Source organism: Orcinus orca, chromosome 9, assembly GCF_937001465.1.
Source record: "Orcinus orca chromosome 9, mOrcOrc1.1, whole genome shotgun sequence".
NCBI classification, from domain to species: Eukaryota; Metazoa; Chordata; class Mammalia; order Artiodactyla; family Delphinidae; genus Orcinus; species Orcinus orca.
The window spans coordinates 18,415,475-18,438,934 of record NC_064567.1 but is presented as its reverse complement, the minus strand read 5'-3'; the positions used below and the strand labels follow the sequence as shown (position 1 = coordinate 18,438,934).

General features: G+C 40.3%; 1 protein-coding gene across 34 annotated transcripts in view; it reads right to left on the bottom strand.

The window, feature by feature from the left end:
* Nucleotides 1-23,460, bottom strand: part of SLC35B4 (solute carrier family 35 member B4) — a 187,869-nt gene that overhangs the window by 48,199 nt on the left and 116,210 nt on the right. For 15 of the 34 annotated variants that reach the window (XM_049714979.1, XM_049714972.1, XM_049714976.1 and 12 more), the window contains 2 exons: nucleotides 14,406-14,589; nucleotides 12,089-12,712 (listed from right to left, as the gene is read on the bottom strand). The exons of 18 other annotated variants lie outside the window; for them this stretch is intronic. In XM_049714979.1, the coding sequence (XP_049570936.1) occupies nucleotides 12,089-12,165 (77 nt within the window). In that variant the 5' untranslated portion in view covers nucleotides 12,166-12,712; nucleotides 14,406-14,589. Of the gene's footprint in view, nucleotides 1-12,088; nucleotides 12,713-13,818; nucleotides 14,137-14,405; nucleotides 14,590-23,460 lie in introns of those variants that run through there. One more of the 34 variants, XM_049714983.1, reaches the window with a different exon arrangement.

The window sequence follows — 23,460 nt, the reverse complement described above, 5'->3', positions numbered from 1 at the left end:
CTGCACACCACAAAAAAGAGTAGCCCCTGCTCGCTGGAACTAGAGAAAGCCTATGTGCAGCAATGAAGAACCAACAGAGCCAAAAAAAAAAAAAAAAGACTTAAACATAAGACATGACACCATAAAATTCTTAGAAGAGACCATAGGCAAATCATTCTCTGTAATATATCACACCAATGTTTTCGTAGGTTAGTCTCCCAAGGCAACAGAAGTAAAAACAAAATAAACAAATGGTACCTAATCAAACTTACAAGCTTTTGCATAGCAGAGGAAACCATAAAAGCAAAACAAAACAAAGAAAAGACAACCTACGGAACTGGAAAAAATATCTGCAAATTATGCAACTGACAAGGGCTTAATCTCCAAAGTATACAAACAGCTCATACAACTGAACAACAACAAAAAAACAACCCAATTGAAAAATGGGCAGAAGACCTTAATAGACAATTTTCCAAAGAAGACATACATATGGCCAGTAGGCACATGAAAAGATGCTCAGCATCACTAATTATTAGAGAAATGCAAATCAAAACTACAATGAGGTACCACCTCATACTGGTCAGAATGGCCATCATTAAAAAGTCTACCAATAAAAAATGCTGGAGAGGGTGTAGAGAAAAGGGAACCCTCCTACACTGTTGCTGGGAATGTAAATTGGTGCAGCCACGATGGAAAACAGTATGGAATTTCCTCAGAAAACTAAAAATAGAATTACCATATGATCCAGCAATCCCACTCCTGGGCAAATACCTAGACAAAATTATAATTCAAAAAGATACATGAGTAGGACCTGTGAAGAAGGGGAGAGGCAGCATGTGGAAAGGAGGGCCTCTGGAGTGTGGTGTTACACAGTTTGCAGAGCACACTGGACACAGCAAAAAATTAGAATATCTTCAGAGGAACTCAAGAGAGTGATCAACATTAATGTGTCAGAAGATCGGAGGAAGAACCAAGATGGCGGAGTAGAAAGACGTGCTCTCACTCCCTCTTGCGAGAACACCAGAATCACAACTAGCTGCTGGAAAATCATCGACAGGAAGACACTGGAACCCACCAAAAAAGATACCTCACATCCAAAGACAAAGGAGAAGCCACGATGAGACGGTAGGAGGGGCCCAATCACAGTAAAATCAAATCCCATAACTGGTGGGTGGGTGACTCACAGACTGGCGAACACTTATACCACAGAAGTCAACCCACTGGAGTGAAGGTTCTGAGCCCCATATCAGGCTTCCCAACCTGGGGATCTGGCAACAGGAGGAAGAATTCCTAGAGAATCAGACTTTGAAGCCTAGTGGGAATTCATTACAGGACTTCAACAGGATTGGGGGAAACAGAGACTCCACTCTTGGAGGGCACACGCAAAGTAGTGTGCGCATCGGGACCCAGGGGAAGGAGCAGTGACCCCATAGAGACTGAACCAAATCTACCTGATAGTGTTGGAAGGTCTCCTGCAGAGGCGGCGGGTGGCTCTGTTTCACCGTGGGGACAAGGACACTGGCAGCAGAAGTTCTGGGAAGTACTCCTTGGCATGAGCCCTCCCAGAGTCTGTCATTAGCCCCACCAAAGAGCCCAGGTAGGCTCCAGTGTTGGGTTGCCTCAGGCCACACAACCAACAGGGAGGGAACCCAGCCCCACCCGTCAACAGTCAAGTGGATTAAAGTTTTACTGAGCTCTGCCCACCAGAGCAACAGTCAGCTCTACCCACCACCAGTCCCTCCCATCATGCTTCCTAGATAGCCTCATCCACCAGAGGGCAGACAGCAGAAGCAAGAAGAACTACAATCCTGCAGCCTGTGGAACAAAAACCACATTCACAGAAAGATAGAAAAGGTGAAAAAGCAGAGGACTATATACCAGATGAAGGAACAAGATAAAACCCCAGAAAAACAACTAAATGAAGTGGAGATAGGCAACCTTCCACAAAAAGAATTTAGAATAACAATAGTGAAGATGATCCAGGACCTCAGAAAAAGAATGGAGGCAAAGATCGAGAAGATGCAAGAAATGTTGAACAAAGACCTAGAAGAATTAAAGAACAAACAAACAGAGATGAACAATACAATAACTGAAATGAAAACTACACTAGAAGGAATCAATAGCAGAATAACCGAGGCAGAAGAACAGATACGTTACCTGGAAGACAGAATGGTGGAAAGAAAAATTATTGAAAGCAGCAAGGGAAAAACAACAAATAACATACAAGGGAACTCCCATAAGGTTAACAGCAGATTTCTCAGCAGAAACTCTACAAGCCACAAGGGAGTGGCATGATATACTTAAAGTGATGAAAAGGAAGAACCTACAACCAAGATTACTCTACCTGGCAAGGATCTCATTCAGATTTGATGGAGAAATCAAAAGCTTTACAGACAAGCAAAAGCTAAGAGAATTCGGCACCACCAAACCAGCTCTACAACAAATGCTAAAGGAACTTCTCTAATTGGGAAACACAAGAGAAGAAAAGGACCTACAGAAACAAACCCAAAACAATTTAGAAAATGGTCAAAGGAACATACATATTGATAATTACCTTAAACGTGAACGGATTAAATGCTCCAACCAAAAGACACAGGCTTGCTGAATGGATGCAAAAACAAGTCCCATATATATGCTGCCTAAAAGAGACCCACTTCAGACCTAGGGACACATACAGACTGAAAGTGAGGGGATGGAAAAAGATTTTCCATGCAAATGGAAATCTAAAGAAAGCTGGAGTAGCTATACTCATATCAGGTAAAATAAACTTTAAAATGAAGAATGTTACAAGAGACGAGGAAGGACACTACATAATGATCAAGGGATCAATCCAAGAAGAAGATATAACAATTATAAATATATATGCACCCAACATAGGAGCACCTCAATACATAAGGAAACTGCTAACAGCTATAAAAGAGGAAATCAACAGTAATGCAATAATAGTATAATAGGGGGACTTTCACACCTCACTTACACCAATGGACAGATCACCCAAACTGAAAATAAATAAGGAAACAGAAAAGCTTTAAATGACACAACAGACCAGATAGATTTGATATTTATAGCACATTGCATCCAAAAACAGCAGATTACACTTTCTTCTCAAGTGCGCACAGAACATTTTCCAGGATAGATCACATCTTGGGTCACAAATCAAGCCTTGGTAAATTTAAGAAAATTGAAATCATATCAAGCATCTTTTCTGACCACAATGCTATGAGAGTACAAATGAATTACACACGCACACACACACACACACACAAAACGTAAAAACACACAATCACATGGAGGCTAAACAATAAGTTATTAAATAACCAAGAGATCACTGAAGAAATCAAACAGGAAATCAAAAAATACCTAGAGACAAATGACAAAACACGATGATCCCCAAACCTATGGGATGCAGCAAAAGCAGTTCTAAGGGTGAAGTTTATAGCTATACAAGCCTACCTGAAGACACAAGAAAAATCTCAAGTAAACAATCTAACCTTACACCTAAAGGACCTAGAGAAATAAGAACAAACAACACCCAAAGCTAGCAGAAGGAAAGAAATCATAAAGATCCCAGCAGCAATAAATGAAATAGCAACAAATAAAACAATAGCAAAGATCAATAAAACTAAAAGCTGGTCCTTTAAGATAAAGAAAATTGATAAACCATTAGCCAGACTCATCAAGAAAAAGAGGGAGAGGACTCAAATCAATAAAATTAGAAATGAAAAAGGAGAAGTTACAACAGACACCACAGAAATACAAAGCATCCTAAGAGACTACTACAGGCAACTCTATGCCAATAAAATGGAAACCTGGAAGAAATGGACAAATTCTTAGAAAGGTAGAACCTCCCAAGACTGAACCAGGAAGACAGAGAAAATATGAACAGACCAATCACAAGTAAAGAAATTGAAACTGTGATTAAAAATCTTCCAACAAACAAAAGTCCAGGACCAGATGGCTTCACAGGTGAATTCTATCAAACATTTAGAGAAGAGCTAACATGCATCCTTCTCAAACTCTTCCAAAAAATTTCAGAGGAACGAACACTCCCAAACTCATTCTATGAGGCCACCACCACCCTGATACCAAAACCAGACAAAGATACTACAAAAAAAGAAAATTACAGACCAATATCACTGAGGAATATAGATGCAAAAATCCACAACAAATTACTAGCAAACGGAATCCAACAACACATTAAAAGGATCATACACCATGATCAAGTGGGATTTATCCCAGGGATGCAAGGATTCTTCAATATATGCAAATCAATGTGATACACCATTTTAACAAATTGAAGAATAAAAACCATATGATCATCTCAATACATGCAGAAAAAGCTTCTGACAAAATGCAACACCCATTTATAATAAAAACTCTCCAGAAAGTGGGCATAGAGGGAACCTACTTCAACATAATAAAGGCCATATACAACAAACCCACAGCAAACATCATTCTCAATAGTGAAAAACTGAAAGCATTTCCTCTAAGATCAGGGACGATACAAGGATGTCCACTCTCACCACTATTATTCAACACAGTTTTGGAAGTCCTAGCCATGGCAATCAGAGAAGAAAAATAAATAAAAGGAATACAAATTGGAAAAGAAGTAGTAAAACTATCACTGTTTGCAGATGACATGATACTATACATAGAGAATCCTAAAAATGCCACCAGAAAACTACTAGAGCTAATTAATGAATTTGGTAACATTGCAGGATACAAAATTAATGCACAGAAATCTCTTCCATTCCTATAGACTAATGATGAAAAATCTGAAAGAGAAATTATGGAAACACTCCCATTTACCATTACAACAAAAAGAATAAAATACCTAGGAATAAACCTACCTAGGCAGACAAAAGACCTGTATGCAGAAAACTATAAGACACTGATGAAAGAAATTAAAGATGATACAAACAGATGGAGAGATATACCATGTTCTTGGGTTGGAAGAATCAATATTGTGAAAATGACTCTACTCCACAAAGCAATCTACAGATTCAATGCAATCCCTATCAAATTACCAATGGCATTTTTTACGGAACTAGAACAAATCATCTTAAAATTTATACGGAGACACAAAAGACCCCGAATAGCCAAAGCAGTCTTGAGGGAAAGAAACGGAGCTGGAGGAATCAGACTCCATGACTTCAGACTATATGCTACAAAGCTACAGTAATCAAGACAATATGGTACTGGCACAAAAACAGAAACATAGAGCAATGGAACAAGATAGAAAGCCCAGAGATAAACCCACGCACCTATGGTCAACTAATCTACGACAAAGGAGGCAAAGATATACAATGGAGAAAAGACAGTCTCTTCAATAAGTGGTGCTGGGAAAACTGGACTGCTATATGTAAAAGAATGAAATTAGAACACTCCCTAACACCATACACAAAAATAAACTCAAAATGGATTAGAGACCTAAATGTAAGACCGGACACTATAAAACTCTTAGAGGAAAACATAGGAAGAACACTCTTTGACATAAATCACAGCAAGATCTTTGTTTATCCACCTCCTAGAGTAATGGAAATAAAAACAAAAATAAACAAATGGGACCTAATGAAACTTCAAAGCTTTTGCACAGCAAAACAAACCATAAACAAGACGAAAAGACAACACTCAGAATGGGAGAAAATATTTGCAAACGAATCAATGGACACAGGATTAATCTCCAAAATATATAAACAGCTCATGCACCTCAATATTAAAAAAAACAAACAATCCAATCCAAAAATGGGCAGAAGACCTAAATAGACATTTCTCCAAGGAGCACATACAGATGGCCAAGAAGCACATGAAAAGCTGCTCAACATCACTAATTATTAGAGAAATGCAAATCAAAACTACAATGAGGTATCACCTCACACCAGTTAGAATGGACATCATCAGAAAATCTACAAACAACAAATGCTGGAGAGGGTGTAGAGGAAAGGGAACCCTCTTGCACTGCTGGTGGGAATGCAAATTGATACAGCCACTATGGAGAACAGTATGGAGGTTCCTTAAAAAACTAAAAATAGAACTACCATACGACCCAGCAATCTCACTACTGGGCATATACCCAGAGAAAACCATAATTCAAAAAGACACATGCACCCCAATGTTCATTGCAGCACTATTTACAATAGCCAGGTCATGGAAGCAACCTAAATGCCCATTGACAGACGAATGGATAAAGAAGTTGTGGTACATATATGCAATGGAATATAACTCAGCCATAAAAAGGAACGAAATTGAGTCATTTGTTGAGATGTGGATGGATCTAGAGACTGTCATACAGAGTGAAGTAAGTCAGAAAAGAGAAAGACAAATATTGTATATTAACGCATGTATGTGGAACCTAGAAAAATGGTACAGATGAACCGGTTTGCAGGGCAGAAGTTGAGACACAGATGTAGAGAACAAACGTATGGACACCAAGCGGGGAAAACCGTGGTGGGGTGGGGATGGTAGTGTGCTGAATTGGGCGATTGGGATTGACATGTATAAACTGATGTGTATAAAATTGATGGCTGATAAGAACCTGCAGTACAAAAAACAAACAAGCAAACAAATAAACAACTAATACTAAACTTTCTTTGGGTTATTTGTATGGAAATATGTTAATATGTTTCAGACATTACATGAAATTTCTAAAAATCTTATATGATCCGGTATAATGTTATAAGTCATAATTCTAGTTATTACTTTAAAATGTATATCTCAGAAATAACTAAATTTCCTTGTCAATTACATTATTATGAACTTTCATCAAATCTTTAACCGTGGTCATTTTTAAGTCTTTTGTCATTTACAGACAGTTCTGGGTGTACTGATGGTTTTGCAAAAATGTTCCTATAAAAGGGTTTCATCTTCAAGGAATTCATGGAAAAGACTCTGACAAGTACAGGTTTCTGGTAACTGACTATACTGTTCAACTGAATGAATAAGCATTTTCAGAACTCTAATGGAAAACTGATGAATTCATAAAAGTGCTAACAAAAGATCAAGATAAAAAAAATTAATTACCTGGGACTGAGTGAACTGATGAGGATGATTATAATTTTTGTGACTTTCTGTTTGAATAAAAAAAAAATCCCACAAGGACTCAGAGGCAAAAAATATACAAATCAATTTTCACTGCAAAGTAAAGGAGCTGTTACAGTGGAGGATTCCTGGACTGAATGTCAATATTATGACATAGTGTGAGTGTGTTTCGTGTTTGGTAATTGCAATCAGTGTTGCTTTTGTTGTGGTCATCCACTTACAATGCTTGGTCTCAGTTTATTTATCTCTTGTAAAAATAAAATACAGTGTGTGTGTGTGTGCGTGTGTGTGTGTGTGTGTGTGTGAAAAAAAAAAAAGATACATGCACCCCTATGTTCATAGCAGCACTATTCACAATAACCAAAACATGGAAATAACCTAAGTGTCCATCAATGGATGAATGGATAAAGAAGATGTGATATATACAATGGAATACTACTCAGCGATAACAAAGAATGAAATAATGCCATTTGCAGCAACATGGATGCAACTAGAGATTATCATACTAAGTGAAGTAAGTCAGAAAGAGAAAGACAAATGCCATATGATATCATCTACATATGGAATCTAAAATATGGCATAAATGAACCTATCTATGAAACAGAAACAGACTCACAGACATAGAGATCAGACTTGTGGTTGCCAAGGGGGGTAGGGAGGGATAAGGATGAACTGGGAGTTTGGGGTTGGTAGATGCAAGCTATTACATTTAGGATGGACAAACAACAAGGTCCTACTGTATAGCACAGGGAACTACATTCAATCTCTTGGGATAAACCATAATGGAAAAGAATATGAAAAAGAATGTCTATATGTGTACAACTGAGTCACTTTGCTGTACAGCAGAGATTGGCACAGCATTGTAAATCAACTATACTTCAATTTTTAAAAAAATGTTAAAAATAAATAATTGAAATCAGGATCTTAAAGTGATAGCTACGTCCCCATATTCATTGCAGCACTATTTGCAATACCTAGTAAAGATACAGAAACAACTGAAATGTCCATGGACAGAAGAATGTATACAGAAAATGCGGTATAAACATACAATAAATATTATTCAGCCTTAAAAAAGAGGGAAATGACACCATTTGCAACAACATGGAAGGCATTCTAAATGAAGTCAGCGAGTCACAAAAGGACAGAAGGACTGCATGATTCCTCTTATATGAAGCATCTAACATAGTCAAACTTACAGAAGCAGACAATAGAATGGGGATTGCCAGGGTCGGGGGGAAGGGAAAATGGGGACTTGTTCAATGGGTATAAGTTTTCAGTTATACAAGGTGAATAAGTTCAAAAGATCTCTGAAAATCGTAGTGCATATGGTTAACAATTCAGTAGTGCACACTTAAGAATTTGTTAAGAGGGTACATTTCATGTTCAGTGTTCTTACCATAAAAAAAAAGGGAGCACAAGGGAATTTTGGAGGTGATGGATATGTTTATTACCTTGATTATGATGATGGTTTCATAAGTGTATGCATATTCATCAATTTGTATACATTAAATGTGTCCAATCTTTGTTTATGAATATACTTCAACAAAGGTATAAAAAAGTTAAAGCTATTGAAAACATTAAAAAAATTAAAATAAAAAATAAAAGGCATCATAATAATTTTTAATTTTATCTTTATTTATGGAGGTAGTTATTATTATGGCCATTTCATTGCTAAGACACTGAGGGCCAAATGGCACAGAATTAGGTAAGTCTCCCAGGGCCACCTGGCAAATAAATGGTGGTTGCAGACCTCCATATTATTATCATTGTTATTATTTTTTTTTACAATTCAGTGGTTTTTAGTATTATATTTAAAGTTGTGCAGTTATTACCATCATTTAATTTTTAGGACACTTCCAAAAGAAATCCCATACCCATTAGGAATCACTCCCTATTTCCCCCTCCCCTTGACAATTCTAATCTACTTTGTCTCTATTTCCATAGGATTTTTATATCTCCCTAATGTACTCACATAATTCAATTTTTAAAAAAATCAACTTACAGAGCTTTTTAAGAACAGAATGCTGTATAGCTACCAATGGAACTATTTATCTTAACTTGAATAAGTCACTTTAAAACTTCAGGGTACAAACCTGGATCCTTTTCCCCTGAATTGCTTGTTTTCTTTTAATAATAATTCTTTTTTAAAATAAATGTATTTATTTATTTTTGGCTGTGTTGGGTCTCCTTTTCTGTGCAAGGGCTTTCTCTAGTTGCGGCAAGCAGGGGCCACTCTTCATCGCAGTGCGCGGGCCTCTCACTATCGTAGCCTCTCTTGTTGCGGAGCACAGGCTCCAGACACGCAGGCTCAGTAGCTGTGTTTTCTTGAACTTTATTCCTTAGGTATTATAATCACTAACTGCAAACAGTTTCTCTTTGAATTCTCTTTGGCAAGAATACAAATTATTACTTTTTTAAAAAAGAAGCAATTCTGAAGAGAAAGAATTAGGCAGATAGTTTATGGCTTCTGTATTTCTTATTCTAGATTTAGAAAACTTCCTTATTTGATTCAACATTAGGCACTTGATGAAAAAATAAAATGCGAAAAAGAAAATGTTTCAGATTGTTTTCCTGACATAAGACACCTCGCCTAGTTAGTGAGCTGATGTGTATCTTGTTTCCAAGGTAGAATGTAAACTCTCTCAGAAGGGAGATCAAGGCACTCATTCATTACTTCACATCTGCCCTGCACACTGCATGGGCGCTTTATATTTTATTATAGGTCCCAATTATAAGTATGAAATCAGAAAAGAAAAACCTAAATTTGTTCTCCAACTTGGGGGAAAATGGTTACAAATGCTCACTTCTCCCTACAAGTCAGTTTAGCATTTCAATTCATACTTAGTGTTCCAAGGAAGCTATATAAGAAGCACAGTTCCTGCTCTATAAAAATTTATTAGCGTTCCACTGTGATGTCCCAAGATAAAGTCACAAATTATGAGAAAGCCAAATCTACAAAGAACCTTAAAAGACCATCTGGTCCAACCAGCTCTTATTTTCTTGATCTGAAATATGATAAGTTGGAGTTGCCCAAGCAAATCAGGACAAAGCTGCTATTCAGTTTGGGGTACCACTCATTAAACTAACAAATGTACCCCTTACCACATTATGAAAACCCATTGCTGTATGCAAACATTCAGATGTACAAGAAAGATAAGGAATGATGTTTTTTTGGGGTTTTTTTTAACAAATTATTCTAAGTATTCTAAATAGAAGATCCAATAATGCAGAAAAACATCCTGTAAAGTTAGATTTACCCACAACTTTTCAGGAACAGCTCATAAAACTGGGTGTATGTATATTGAAACAAAGGTTGTGAGAAGGGGAACCTATTACGAGCTTCAGGCTTTGCACCTGCAGCTCATTTAATCCTTCAAAATCCTGTGAGGCTGGCAGAGCTATCACCGCCCTTTCACAGCTAAGAGAACAGACTCAGGGAGACCAAGTAACGTAGTTAAGGGCTCACAACTGGTTAAAAAATAAATTTTAAAAGGCCCTCAGTTACTAACATAACGTATTCTGATGTCATACAGCCTTTGGCAAGGTTTAATTCAATGGCATATTCGACACAAACATTACACTATTATTCTCTGACCTTCATTTCCATGGCTGGCCCGATTTTATCACATTTTTATATTTTTAAACCAATTTCCAAAGTGACCTTTCTTTGAAGTGTACCAGCTGACAGCTGGTACAGCTGTGAATGTACTGTAAATGACAGATACATTTTTTTTTTCATTTTCACTTCCCTCACTGCCTACTCCAGAGAATGACAAATGAAAGATTTTAATCAACACTTTTTGCACATTAAAATTTCAAGCTCTGTAATCGCAAAAATTAATGCCACAGAGTTTACCTTAAGCAAACTGGTTGCTTCAGAATGACTTAATCAATGTTATCATGAAAATAAAATATATTTCTAGCAGGCACCACAGGAGGAAATGGGTGACCAAAGCCTCAGGGCTGCTCAAGCTCAAAAATAACAGGAACGTTGAAAAAGGTATTGGACTAGGAGTTTAGATTCCTGGATTCCACTTCTGGTTCTGCCACTTACAAGTAGTAAGAGACGACCTAACTTCCTGGGACATGTTTCACTTTCAGTAAAACAGAGAATATAATTCTTGACCTATCTTGTACACAAGATTGTTCTGATGGTCAATGGAGATAATGTGCAGATTTAAAAACATGGTGCTAAACAGCACCATAGATATTATTTTATAGGTGGAAAAAGGAAGCCCAGAGAGGCTAAATAACTCGAAAACATCACACAACCAGGGGATGACAGAGCCAAAGACGGGAACCCCTGAGATTTTCAGTCCTGAGCTTTATAGAGTCCACCTGTTGTCTTTAACGGCTTCTACTCAATGAACTTTGCACATTATTACTCAACATTATTTGCGTGCCACCTCAATAAAACTACCCTGGTGTCCCTTTGGGAAAGTGTCATAACCATTCTTGATTTATAAAGCTACACCTCAAAATGCAAGCTTCCTGATTTAATATCTTAATGCTGGAAAGGCTATTCCCGGTCAATTGGACCGATCTGCAGCATAAGAATTCGTTCTACTACATCCGCGAGAAGCATATTGGGCAAAGTACTCACAACCATCTCTAAGGCCAATAAAAGAACTTCTTTGCAGCCCACTTTAAAACAACTGAAACTTTCTTTGCAGCGTGTACCAAATCAGATTGCTTTTTAAGTCCAAGCTTTGCTCACTTCATATATATGGCATTAGCAGGATCGAGAAAAGAGCTGGAGGAACCTTGGGTTCTGCCACGAGCTCCCTGGGGAAAAAAACTCTCCAGGCTTCAATCCCCCAGAGTGTGAAAAGAGGGTGACGACAGCAAACACCCCCAGTGTTCCCCTCGAGGGATGCTGAGAAACTATTGGGCGGGAGAGCGGACGGTGCGCAGGATGACTGAGCAGCCGACTCAGCGGGGTCCCAAGCAGCCCAGTGCAGACACTGGGCGCAGGCGGTCCCACCCCGGGCCCCGCCCGGCTAGGGGGGGGACTGCGCGTGGGGGTGCCCCTCCCTCGGCTTCTTTAGTGCGACCGGCGGGGGTCACTCACCGGACCAGGAGCTCTAGGAAGATCACGTTACTGCAGCAGCCTGCGAAAACCAGGCCCACCGCGAAGGCCGGGCGCATGGCCGGGGCAGGGTAAGGAGAGCGAGCGCGCAGAGGAAGCGCCCGCCTAGACTGCTACCCCAGGAAACCCGGCTGCCGCCTCGCCGCGGCACTGAACATCACCACCGTCTCGGAGTGCTGCTCTCCCGGGGCCGTCGCTGTCTCCCTTTTCCCGGCGGCCGCCACCAACGCTGCCGGCGAGGAGCTGTAGTTAGCCGTTAGCCGGGGCCCCATTCATCCGAAGGGGTGTCCGAATCCGGGCCAGACTACACTTCCTAGAATGCTGCGCGCCCGTACGTCCGGCTGCGTCGTAACTCTCTTCTGCCCGGCAGCTCCACCGGAGAGGAGAGATAGGCGAGGTGCCCGTCATGCCTCGCGCGGTAGCAAGCCGCGGGGCTTGCTGGGAAGTGAAGTTCCAACGTTGTTAATGTTGTTTCTTAAGAGGCCGCCAAGGGCTCTGAAAGGGATTCGTCCAGCACTTTCACGGTAAACTCACAGCTGACGGCACTAGAGGTACACACCTGTGATTGCTTGATCGTTGGAAGTATTCTAGTATCTGAAAATTCTCCTGAATTGGGAGAAAGTAGAAATTCTCTGAACTTCCTTCTCTACCTTTTGAAAAGAACATTGGACTCGGGAAGTTCTGGGATTGAATCTTGGCTTAGCCACTAATCAGCTTGGCTATCTCAGGCAACTGCTTTCTCATCATAGGTAAAGATGGGAACAGTTAATGCCCATCTTACCTGGCTGTTGTGAGGATTAAAAGCTATGATCACCTGGGGATCTTGTTAAAATGCAGGTTCTGATTCACTAGACCTGCTGTGGGGCCTAAGGTTCTGCACTTCCAACAAGTTACCAGGTGTCAGTGATGCTACAGATCTGTCAAACACACTTTGAAGAGCACAAGCCTATAAACCAGCTGACTCTGGAGACCTTTCCATCGCACCCGTCGCACTGGCTCAGGGACTCTGGGCCAGCCAACCAGCCACCCAGGCTCCTCTTTCCCTGTAGCCTACAGTCAGGCTCAAACAAACTAACTTGTCCTTCTCCTTCACTTTAACACTGAATATCTTTAAAGAGTAATCTATATTCACGGTCTCTGCTTTTTACTCTCATTAAAGCCAGGTTATTGAAAGTAGCCTCATTTAGAGCCCTAATGACCTCTCAATTGTCCAAACCAAATATCACAGGCTCACCTTACTTGATCTTGCCACGGCTTTCGACAATGAAAGCTCAATCCTCTTGACATTCTCTTGTCCCTCTGCTCATAAGACACGAGCGGCCTGTTTCTCTTTCTACTTCTCTGACTTATCTTTTTCAGTTTTCTTTTTGGGCTTTTCCTCCTCTGCCCACTGAGTTCTCCTAACAGAGCTCCATCATTTGTCCCTCCTCTGTTTCCCTGAACACTTTCTATTGGTTATCTCATCTCCATAACTTCAACCATCACCATATGTAACTGAGATCTTACGTGTATGTACAGCCCCAATCTCCTGTGTGCCTTAAATCAAAGTTTCCAACTGCTTATTTGACATTTTCACCAATAAATCCTTGTAAACCCCTCAACAACAGCATATACACAGTTCATTATCTACCCTCCCAAATAGGGCCCTTATTTCTACTAAGGACATTATCCACTATCTGTTCTCTTTGGGCAAAAACCTAAAAGATATTCACAGTCTTCCTTGCCTTCCCATCACACATTTCTTTTATCTCTACATTCTGTCTCACAAGTATCTCTAGATTCCAGCCTCGCCTTTCAGTTTACATCGATGTCTACTTATCCTCCTAACACATCTTGGTGCCTTCAGCCTCTTCCCTCTTCAACTCATCCTCCATGCTGTCGCCATACTGTTTCCAAAAACAAACTCAAACTCTTTATGTCACACTGCTTTTCCAAGATGTCAGTTCCAATTACCAGTACTGTGTAACAAACCACCCTAAAATGTGGTGATTCAAAATGTAGTATAGGGCTTCCCTGGTGGCGCAGTGGTTGAGAGTCTGCCTGCGGATGCAGGGGACACGGGTGCGTGCCCCGGTCCGGGAAGATCTCACATGTTGCAGAGCGGCTAGGCCCGTGGGCCATGGCTGCTGAGCCTGCGCATCCGGAGCCTGTGCTCCGTAACGGGAGAGGCCACAACAGTGAGAGGTCCGCGCACCGCAAAAAAAAAAAAAAAAAAAAAAAAAAAAAAAAATGTAGTATAGAACAAAAAGATGTTCTCTCTCACACACAGTTCTGTATGTTGACAACGTTCGACATATACCTAGTCCGTTCTCCGTTGGAGTTTCGGATGCCGTTGTGGTCAGATGCCAGCTAAGGCTGGAGGCTTCCGAAGGCGTGACTGGGCTGATGAATGGCTCTCTCCTCATGGCCTCTCTTAGGCTGTGTTTCCTCACAATATTGTGGACTCAGGTTAGCCAGACTTCTTACAAGATGACTAGCTCCCCCTAGAACAAACGTTCCAAGAGATCAAGTCAAAAGCTGTAGTGGCCTCAGTGTGTGACACTGACACAGTGTCACTTGCACCAAATTCTGTTGGTTCCATTGGCCAACCCAGATTCATTGTGGGAGGGGACTAGCAAAGGCATCATCTGTGTGGGGGGGAAGGGGCATCTTTGAAGACTAGCTATACAATGTTTCTTGGCTCCTTGTGTGAAATTCACACTCTGTAGAAGGCATGCAAACATGTCACCATCAAGCCTCAGTTTACGTTTGTAATTTCCTCTCCTGCCATTCTTTCCAGTGCTACCTGGACTCCTGCCACATTAAATGCTCTGTTCTCTGAGTTTATAGTGACTTTCAAAATTCGCATCTGTGCACACGCTGTTCTGCTTGCTCTGAAAACCCTTTTCTTTTTGGCCATCTCCTACTCATCCTTTTATGGCAATGGGGACACAGGAGTGAGTAGATACTTCTACACTGTACAGGGGGAAGGTCCCTGCTCAGACATCACCTTTCTGTGTGTAGTTTTTCAAAGCACCATTCACAGTTCCCTCCTCTATATCTCTAGCACCCCATCCATACATAAACCAGTCCATGAATCATGTTGTATTGTAGTTATACATGTTCATGTTGGTCTCCCCCTTTAGACCGTGCCCCTTTGTGGACAGAAACCAAGAATAACTAACTCATCTCTAGATCCTTAGCATTATATACAGTGGCTGGTATATAATATGTACACACGCTTTTTGTTGAATGAATGAATGAGTGAGCTTGACTTCATTATTTGAGTCAAATAATTCACACCTCATAAATTCAATAAATATATAATATTTTTCATCTTGACTCATTTCTAAAATGTACACATCAAAAATGTACTGCTCAATAATTTGCATAAACAATGATATATAACCAATACCCTGGCCAAAAACAAAACATTACCAGCACCCCAAAAGATCCCTGTGGCCCCTTCAAATCACTAATCCCCTCCAGGAATAACCCCATTTTTTACTTTCTAGCAACAGAGATTAGTTTTGCCTGGTTTTAGACTTGACGTAAATGGAATCATACAAAATATTTTCTTTTGTTTCTGCTTCTTTCACTCAACGATATGTTTGTTGGTTCATATGTGTTGTTGCACGCACTTGTAGTTCATTTATTCTCATTGCTGGATAACATTCCCTTGTATGAACGTACCACAGTTTATCTCTTCTCCTGATGGACATTTGGGGCATTATGAAGAGTGCAACTATGAAATTTCTTGTACATAACTTTTGGTGAACATAAACACACATTTATGTTGGATATTAGTGGATTAATCAAGGTCCTTAGTCAAGGAACAGAAATCATACAGTAACGAACAAGGAAAGTTTAATATAAAGAATTATTAACAGTAACAGAGGATTACTTAACGTAATGGGTTACGAAACTCCCAAGATAATAGGAATAGTAACTACAACCTAGGAATGAAGCAGACCACTCAAGGAAGGAACAAATTTGGAAGAGGGCCTTCTCTCTTGCAAATTGAGACTCAGGCTTTACCAAAGAGGGCATGGCTATAGCCCACTAGCTAGTAGAGAAGTTCCGTAAGGTGCTGATAAAACTAGCCGTGAACCACCCTCTGGGGTCCGGCTGGGGCACTGGCCAAGTCATTGGGTGTTGTACTTTCCAGGAAACTGGCTGGGGCTCTGGAGAACATCCTGGTAACCTCCTGGAAGGATACCACTGAACTCACTGAGGCGATGTCCTATATGCTGCAGGAACAAGAAGAAAGGAAAAAGCACCAGAACCAGGAAGACAAGGCCCCTCCTCCCGCTGTGTTCCTGCAGTGCTGTCATGACGAAGGTCCACACTGTGCCACCTGGCAGAGGGGAAATGTCCAGAGGATCCAGCTCCAGCATCACAAGCAGGGCCGTGAGGGGTGGATTTGGAGCTGAGAGGCTGTAAATCGACAACTGAGACTCCATGGGGTGGGGGTGGGGGTGTTAGGGTCATTTCAACTTCCATATTTTAATTGTTTCATCGTAAAACCAAAGTTACAAAGTGCAGGCAAGGCTTCATCTCCCAGGCTTTTTTCTGCCTTCCCCTCTGAGTTCAAACTTCTAGCATCTTTGAATGAATAGCGACATCTTAGACAGCAGCTGGGCTCAACGTGTTTAAACCTTCGCACAATCCGCTTCCCTTGCGTGGAAGGACCTATTGCTTTGGGAATGTTCATCATCTTTGCTCCTGTGTTGTCAGCAGGAAAAAGCTGTCAAGGTTGTCTTAAAAGCCATTTTTGCTTCTAGCTCCAGCCACTCAGACATATTTTGAATCATTTATTAAATCCACTTAACCAAGGTGTTGACAAAAAATTAAGTAAGATGACTGCTGTGGGATACTGCTTGACAAGTGTCCTCAAGTTGACAATCCTACAGAGATCTGTCACTTGATTTTAAAGAAAAACATTCTCATATATATTATGTGAGGATGATTTTCTCCTCTATCACATAAATCTTGAGATGCTTGGAGCTGTGCATGGGGAAGGCACACTATAAATATACGTGAGGTATTATTTATAAAGTCAAATTTTTTTGTTACTTGTTTCATAGGTCAGATTCAAGCAATGCCCCAGTGTGTTGATAGATTTATGTGATCTAGCTTCTTCAAGGATGTTATTCAAAGACAGATGACCTTTTTCAGAGTACTGTAGTTAAGGCACATGGAGCTTTGGCCAGGAAGGAAACTTTCTTGACCAGAATGTTAGTGGTATGAGGTCAAGGACTTTGTCTTATTAGCCACGGTACCCTCCATATCTCTATGGCATTTGGCTCATAGCAGATGCTCACTGAGTTTGGAGGGAAGGTAGAAAGGAAGAAAGAAAGGAATGGAGGGACAGAGGGATGGAGGGACGGAGGGATGGAGGGACAGAGTGAAGAAGAGAGAGAGGGAGGGAGCGAGGGAGAATGAAGGACCTTTAGGAAAACCAGCTCCTATGTAAGAAACTCATATGCAAAACAGGTGAGGGGTTGAAAATGGTACCTGCTATGGTAGAAACTACTAAGCAGGTTAAACACCTGAAGAAATAATCCTGAGTGCTCAGGGCTATGGGCGAGCTCCTGGTGGCAAGAACTATGTCTACTTGAACCGTGTGCCTCCCAGTTTTCCCCTTCATTGTTGCTGAATTGATGTTTGTTAAATTGTATTATTGAATTGAGGTGGCAAATCTCACTATGAGGAAAAGATACTGTTAAACCACTTTTAGGAAAAAAATGATGTCAGAGAATCAAGTATTTACATCAGGTATGACGTGTCTCTAAGTTACTTACTATGCTTCCACCTTCCCCAACCCTAGGATAACTGATAATATTTTAAGAGAATAAAACGAACCCATGGGGTCATTTCATTTTGATTTTCCTACCCTGGTTCCATCACCTTTTCCCCATCTCAGGCATTAAACTATGTTACTAACCCCCCTGCTGAAACACGCTTTGATCTGCTATTCCCCAGGGGTGAACGTAGCACATCACAGTGACTGTTTCAGTTTCTAAATGCTTCTGCACAGAGCCCATCTACCCCTCCATCAATTATGTGAGGTAGATGGGGATAATTATTCCTACGAGAAAATCTGAGGGTCAAAATGTTTAAATATATTTGCTAAGGCTCACAAATTTGAATGCATGTGGGACTAGGCAGGTGAGGTCAACATGAAACTGATTTTCAAAGTAAATGGTGGAACTGTGCAGAACGTATTGAGTTTTTTTGGGAATCGGAAGGTGTAATCCGTGTCTGGGTACATTCAAATTCAAATTTTTTTAATTTTAGTTTTAATTTTGGTAACATGTATATTACAAACAGTTTACCATCTTAACTGTTTTTAAGTGCACAGTTCCCTGGTATTAAATACATTTACATTGTTGTGCAACTATCACCACCATCATCCCCAGAACTTTTTGCATCTTGCAAAACTGAAACTCTGTAGCCATTAAACAATCATTCAGCCTTACTTCCTCCCCGCCCCAGCCCCTGGCAACCACCATTCTAGTCTCTGCTTCTATGAATTTGACTACTCTAGGTACTTCATGGAAATAGAATCACACAGTATTTATCTTTTTATGACAGGTGTATTTCACTTAGCATAATGTCCTCAAGGTTCATCCATGTTGTAGCAGGTGTCAAAATTTCCTTCTCTTTTAAGGGTGAATAATATTCCACTGTCTGTTTACACCACAATTTGTTTATCCATTCATTAATTGATGGACACTTGAGTTGCTTCCACCTTTTGGCTATTGTCAGTAATGCTGCTACGAACATGGGTGTACAAATTTTTCTTTGAGACCCTGCTTTCAGCTCTTTTGGGAGTATACTCAGAAGTGGAATTGCTGGGTCGGATGGTAATTCTATCCTTAATTTTTTAAGAAACCATCATACTATTTTCCACAGCAGCCACACCATTTTCTATTTCTACCAACAGCACACAAAGATCCCCTGTATTCTGTCTCCTCGCCAACACTTATTTTCTGGTTTCTTTTTCTTTTTTTTCTTTAAAAATAGTAGCCATCCTAGTGGGTGTGAGGTGGTATCTCATGGTGGTTTTGATTTGCAAGTCTCTAATGATTAGTGACACTGAGCATCCTTTTGTGTGCTCACGAGCCATTTGTATGTCTGCTTTGGAGAAAGGTGCATTCAAGACCTTCGAATTCTCAATTTTAAAGCATGGAATTTTTTTTTTTTTTTGCTGTACGCGGGCCTCTCACTGTTGTGGCCTCTCCCCGTTGAGGAGCACAGGCTCCGGACGCGCAGGCTCAGCGACCATGGCTCACGGGCCCAGCCGCTCCGCGGCATGCGGGATCCTCCCGGACCAGGGCACGAACCCGCGTTCCCTGCATCGGCAGGCGGACTCCCAACCACTGCGCCACCAGGGAAGCCCAAAAGCATGGAATTTTGAGCCAGGTCCTTTCTGCGGGCTGATGGCTTCTGACCCCGGATCACGCCCTAAGCAACAGAGCCAGGACGAGAAGGAGGCAGTCCTTGCCCAGCGCACATCTGGCACCTGCTCAATCTGCTCACCCAAACAGGTTCCCTTTGCCATTGATGACACTTCTTACTTTTTCTTCATTTAAAAAAAAATTTTTGTAGATTTATTTTTGAATTTGTAACACATGCACATAGTACAAAATTCAAAAGGCACAAAGGATACCAGTGTAAAACAATTTCCTTCCCTTTCCTGAACCTCTGTCACCCAGCACCCCTACTTTGAGGCTACCATTGTCACTAATGTTTTGTGCATTCTTCCATTTATGACAAAATATGTAGGTTTTTTCTCACTCAGACACTATTTTTTTTTCTTTAATAATACATCTTGGAGAATGTTCCATTTTAGTGTTGTGTTGTTCTTTTTAATGACTGCATAATATTCTATTTATGGATGTGCTGTCTTTTATTTCACCAGTTCCCTGTTGTTGGATCTTTAGGCTGTTTCCAATATTTTGCTCTAACAAACAGCACTTCACTGAATATCAATGGCATGTATTTTTGAGTAAACTGAAAAAGTGGACAATTGGTCATGACTTAGCTATGAAACATAGTCCAGTTAACTGACTGACTCATGTCATGTTTCAGATTCATGTTTTAGATTGGTAGGATTAATAGTACCAAGCTTTTTCAATGCAGCATATTTACAATAGTCAAGATATGGAAATAACCTAAATTCCCATCAATGGATGAAAGAAGATGTTTTATATATATATATATATATATATATATACACACACACACACACACACACAGTGGAACTACTCAGCCGTAAAAGAGAATGAGTTCTTGCCATTTTCAACAACATAGATGGACCTTGAGGGTATTCTGCTAAGTGAAATAAGTCAGAGAAAGGCAAATACTACATGATTTCACTTACATGTGGAATCTAAGAAAACAAAGTGAAGAAACATACCAAACCAAACCAAACCCAGACTCATAGGTACAGAGAACAGATTGGTGGTTTCTAGAGGGGAGGGAAGTTGGGAGGGTGGTGCAAAATGGGTGAAGGGGATCAAAAATACAAGCTTCCAGCTATAAAATAAATGTCATGGGGATGTACAGTACAGCATGGGGAATATAGTCAGGAATACTGTAGTAACTTTGTATGATGACATGTGGCAACTAGACTTATTATGGTGATCATTTCTCAATGTATACAAATGAATCACTATGTCGCACAACTGAAACTAATATAACATTTTATGTCAATTGTACCTCAATAAAAACAAACAAAACACCAGGATCCAAACCTCAATTTGCATATTCACCTCACCCACCTTACTATATTTAAAACAGTTATTTCATTCATTGTGGATTTTTCTGCATTGATTTTGATTTTTTTGAAATATTGCATTAAAATATTATTTTTTACCACAAGAAAAAAATTGAAAAAAAAAATAGTGCCAAGTTTTCACAGGACTCCCATACCAAAGGATACTTCTTCCTAAACCCTTTCCCATAACCAGATAGTGAAGAAAACAAAAACAAAGTAGATATTTTATCTAACACTTATGTATAAGACAAAATATTATATAGTATGCTTCATACATTGTCTTTAAAACTATGGCCTAACAGTAATTCCTCATAGGTATAATATCACTAGGAAATAAATGTTAGTGCCACAAGGGCAAGATTCCAGCTAAGCAAATTTCCAGATAATGCATCAAGTTTAGAACTGAAAATCGTACTGAAATAATTTTTAATGGGAATCTTCATGTTATTCCCTGCTTTATCACATTTAATACAGGGAACATTGACTGTCCTTATCTTGTGCACTGAACATTGTGGTTTTGAGCATCCGTTATTGCAGTGTGGTGATTCTTACTGAGTCACTGGATGAACCACGGCCTCTGAGCGCCCTGATACTAAATGGCCTCCGATTTTCTCCAGGAAACGAACTCTGCCCGTTGAAGGCTGATCGATGCTCCTCTGGCGCCCTCTAGTGTCCTATGCTCACCCTGGTCCATCACTTAACACTATTGAAATTGTTTCCTTGCCTATCTTCCCGCGCCACACCGCAAGCTCTGTGAGGGAAGTATGAGGTTCTTGCCACTTTTGTGCACCCAGCTCTCAACAATAGTGCCTCGCCAACAATAGTCACCCATAAATATTTGTTGAGTGAATGAATTATTGAATAAATGAATGAAGGAGTGAGTGAATAGATTCCTGTATTCCTTTTTTGAGTTCTCCTCCCTGCTTTTTATGGTTTTAATTTGATCTTCTTTTGCACTGTTGCTCTGTATACATTAAACTACATTAAGCATGTTGGCCTTTGGCCACTGTCCCTTCCAACTCTCTCTAACCTAAGAAACCCGACTGACCACGTGATTGGGTTTAAAAACAAGTTAGGAATAGAGTTCTGCATGATTCAAGTTTATAGCTTTAGCGCATAATCTTTCTAACAGGTGTTTTGGGAATTCAAAGACATATTTTGTTTTCCTTCTGGTTCTTGGGTTCCGAATAGAGTTGTCAGTCAGCTGATTGCTGGGTTAGAAAGCTATTGCTGTTTCGTAAGTCTACAAAAATTCAGTAGGCGGTGGGTTATGTGGTCAACACAATGCTAGGAATTATGGGATTATACATCACAAGCCTTGCCCATGGTAAGAGCTTCATACGGATCTGTTGATGGATAAAGGAAAAGTGCAGAGAATGGGTCTGCTGCCCTCAATAATAATAGCTAACATATGGAGCACTTACTGAATGCCGGGCACTTTTCCCAAATTATCTCATTTAATCTTCATAAAAATCCAATGAGATAGGCGTAGGCACTATTATGATCTCCACCTTCTAGGGGAAGCAACTGAGGCTTAGAGAGATTTCCAAAGTGATATAAAGTTGTGCATTTGGTTAACACCCAGATCTGTCTGATACTAGAGACCAGAGGCATAACTTCTCTGCTCCAGTGACCCACGAGGTTTTTAGTTTCATCAGAGAGACAAGATAAACACACATGAAACCACCAAGGCGTCTCAGAACACTCCAGATATAACCCAGCCCCTGGTACCTCTCCTCTGCTCATCTACCACTCTTCCCGGTGCATCTGCTCTCCAGCCACTCTGGGCTCCTTGCTTTTTTTGCAGGATGCTGAGCACATGCCTGCCCCAGGGCCTTTGCACTTGCTATTCCTTCTGCCTGGAACACTTCCCCCAGGTACATCCATGGCTTTCTTCCTCATTTCATTCAGTTTTGTGCTTCAATGGTACTTCCTCAGACATTCTGACATTCTATCTGGCCCTGCCCTACTCTATTTTCTTTATTTTACCATTACCTAACATGATGGTAATTACCTCTTTATAGATTTATTTTTTTTCTGTGTCTTCCACTAGATAGCAGACTCCAGGAAGCCAGGGACTTTGTGTACACCTCCACCAATGAGAACAGGGCCTGGTACATAGTAGCACTTAATATACATGTCAAATGAATGAAGATCATTAAGATAATTATCCTTTAAGATAATTGGCAAGTATTAAACAGCAGTTCTGTGCCAGGTATTTTGCCAGATGTTTTATGTCATAGCATCTCACATATTACTTTGCCACACCCCTATTAGAGAGGTATATTATTTTCTTCTCACTTTATTTTTTTTTTGACGTCTTCATCGGAGTATAACTGCTTTACAATGTTGTGTTAGTTTCTGCTGTATAACAAAGTGAATCAGCTATATGTATATATATATCACCATATCCCCTCCCTCTTGTGTTACCCTCCCACCCTCCGTATCCCAACCCTCTAGGTGGTCACCAAGCACTGAGCTGACCTTCCTGTGCTATGCAGCTGCTTCCCACTAGCTATTTTACATTTGGTAGTGGATATATGTCCATGTCACTCTCTTACTTTGTCCCAGCTTACCCTTCCCCCTCCCC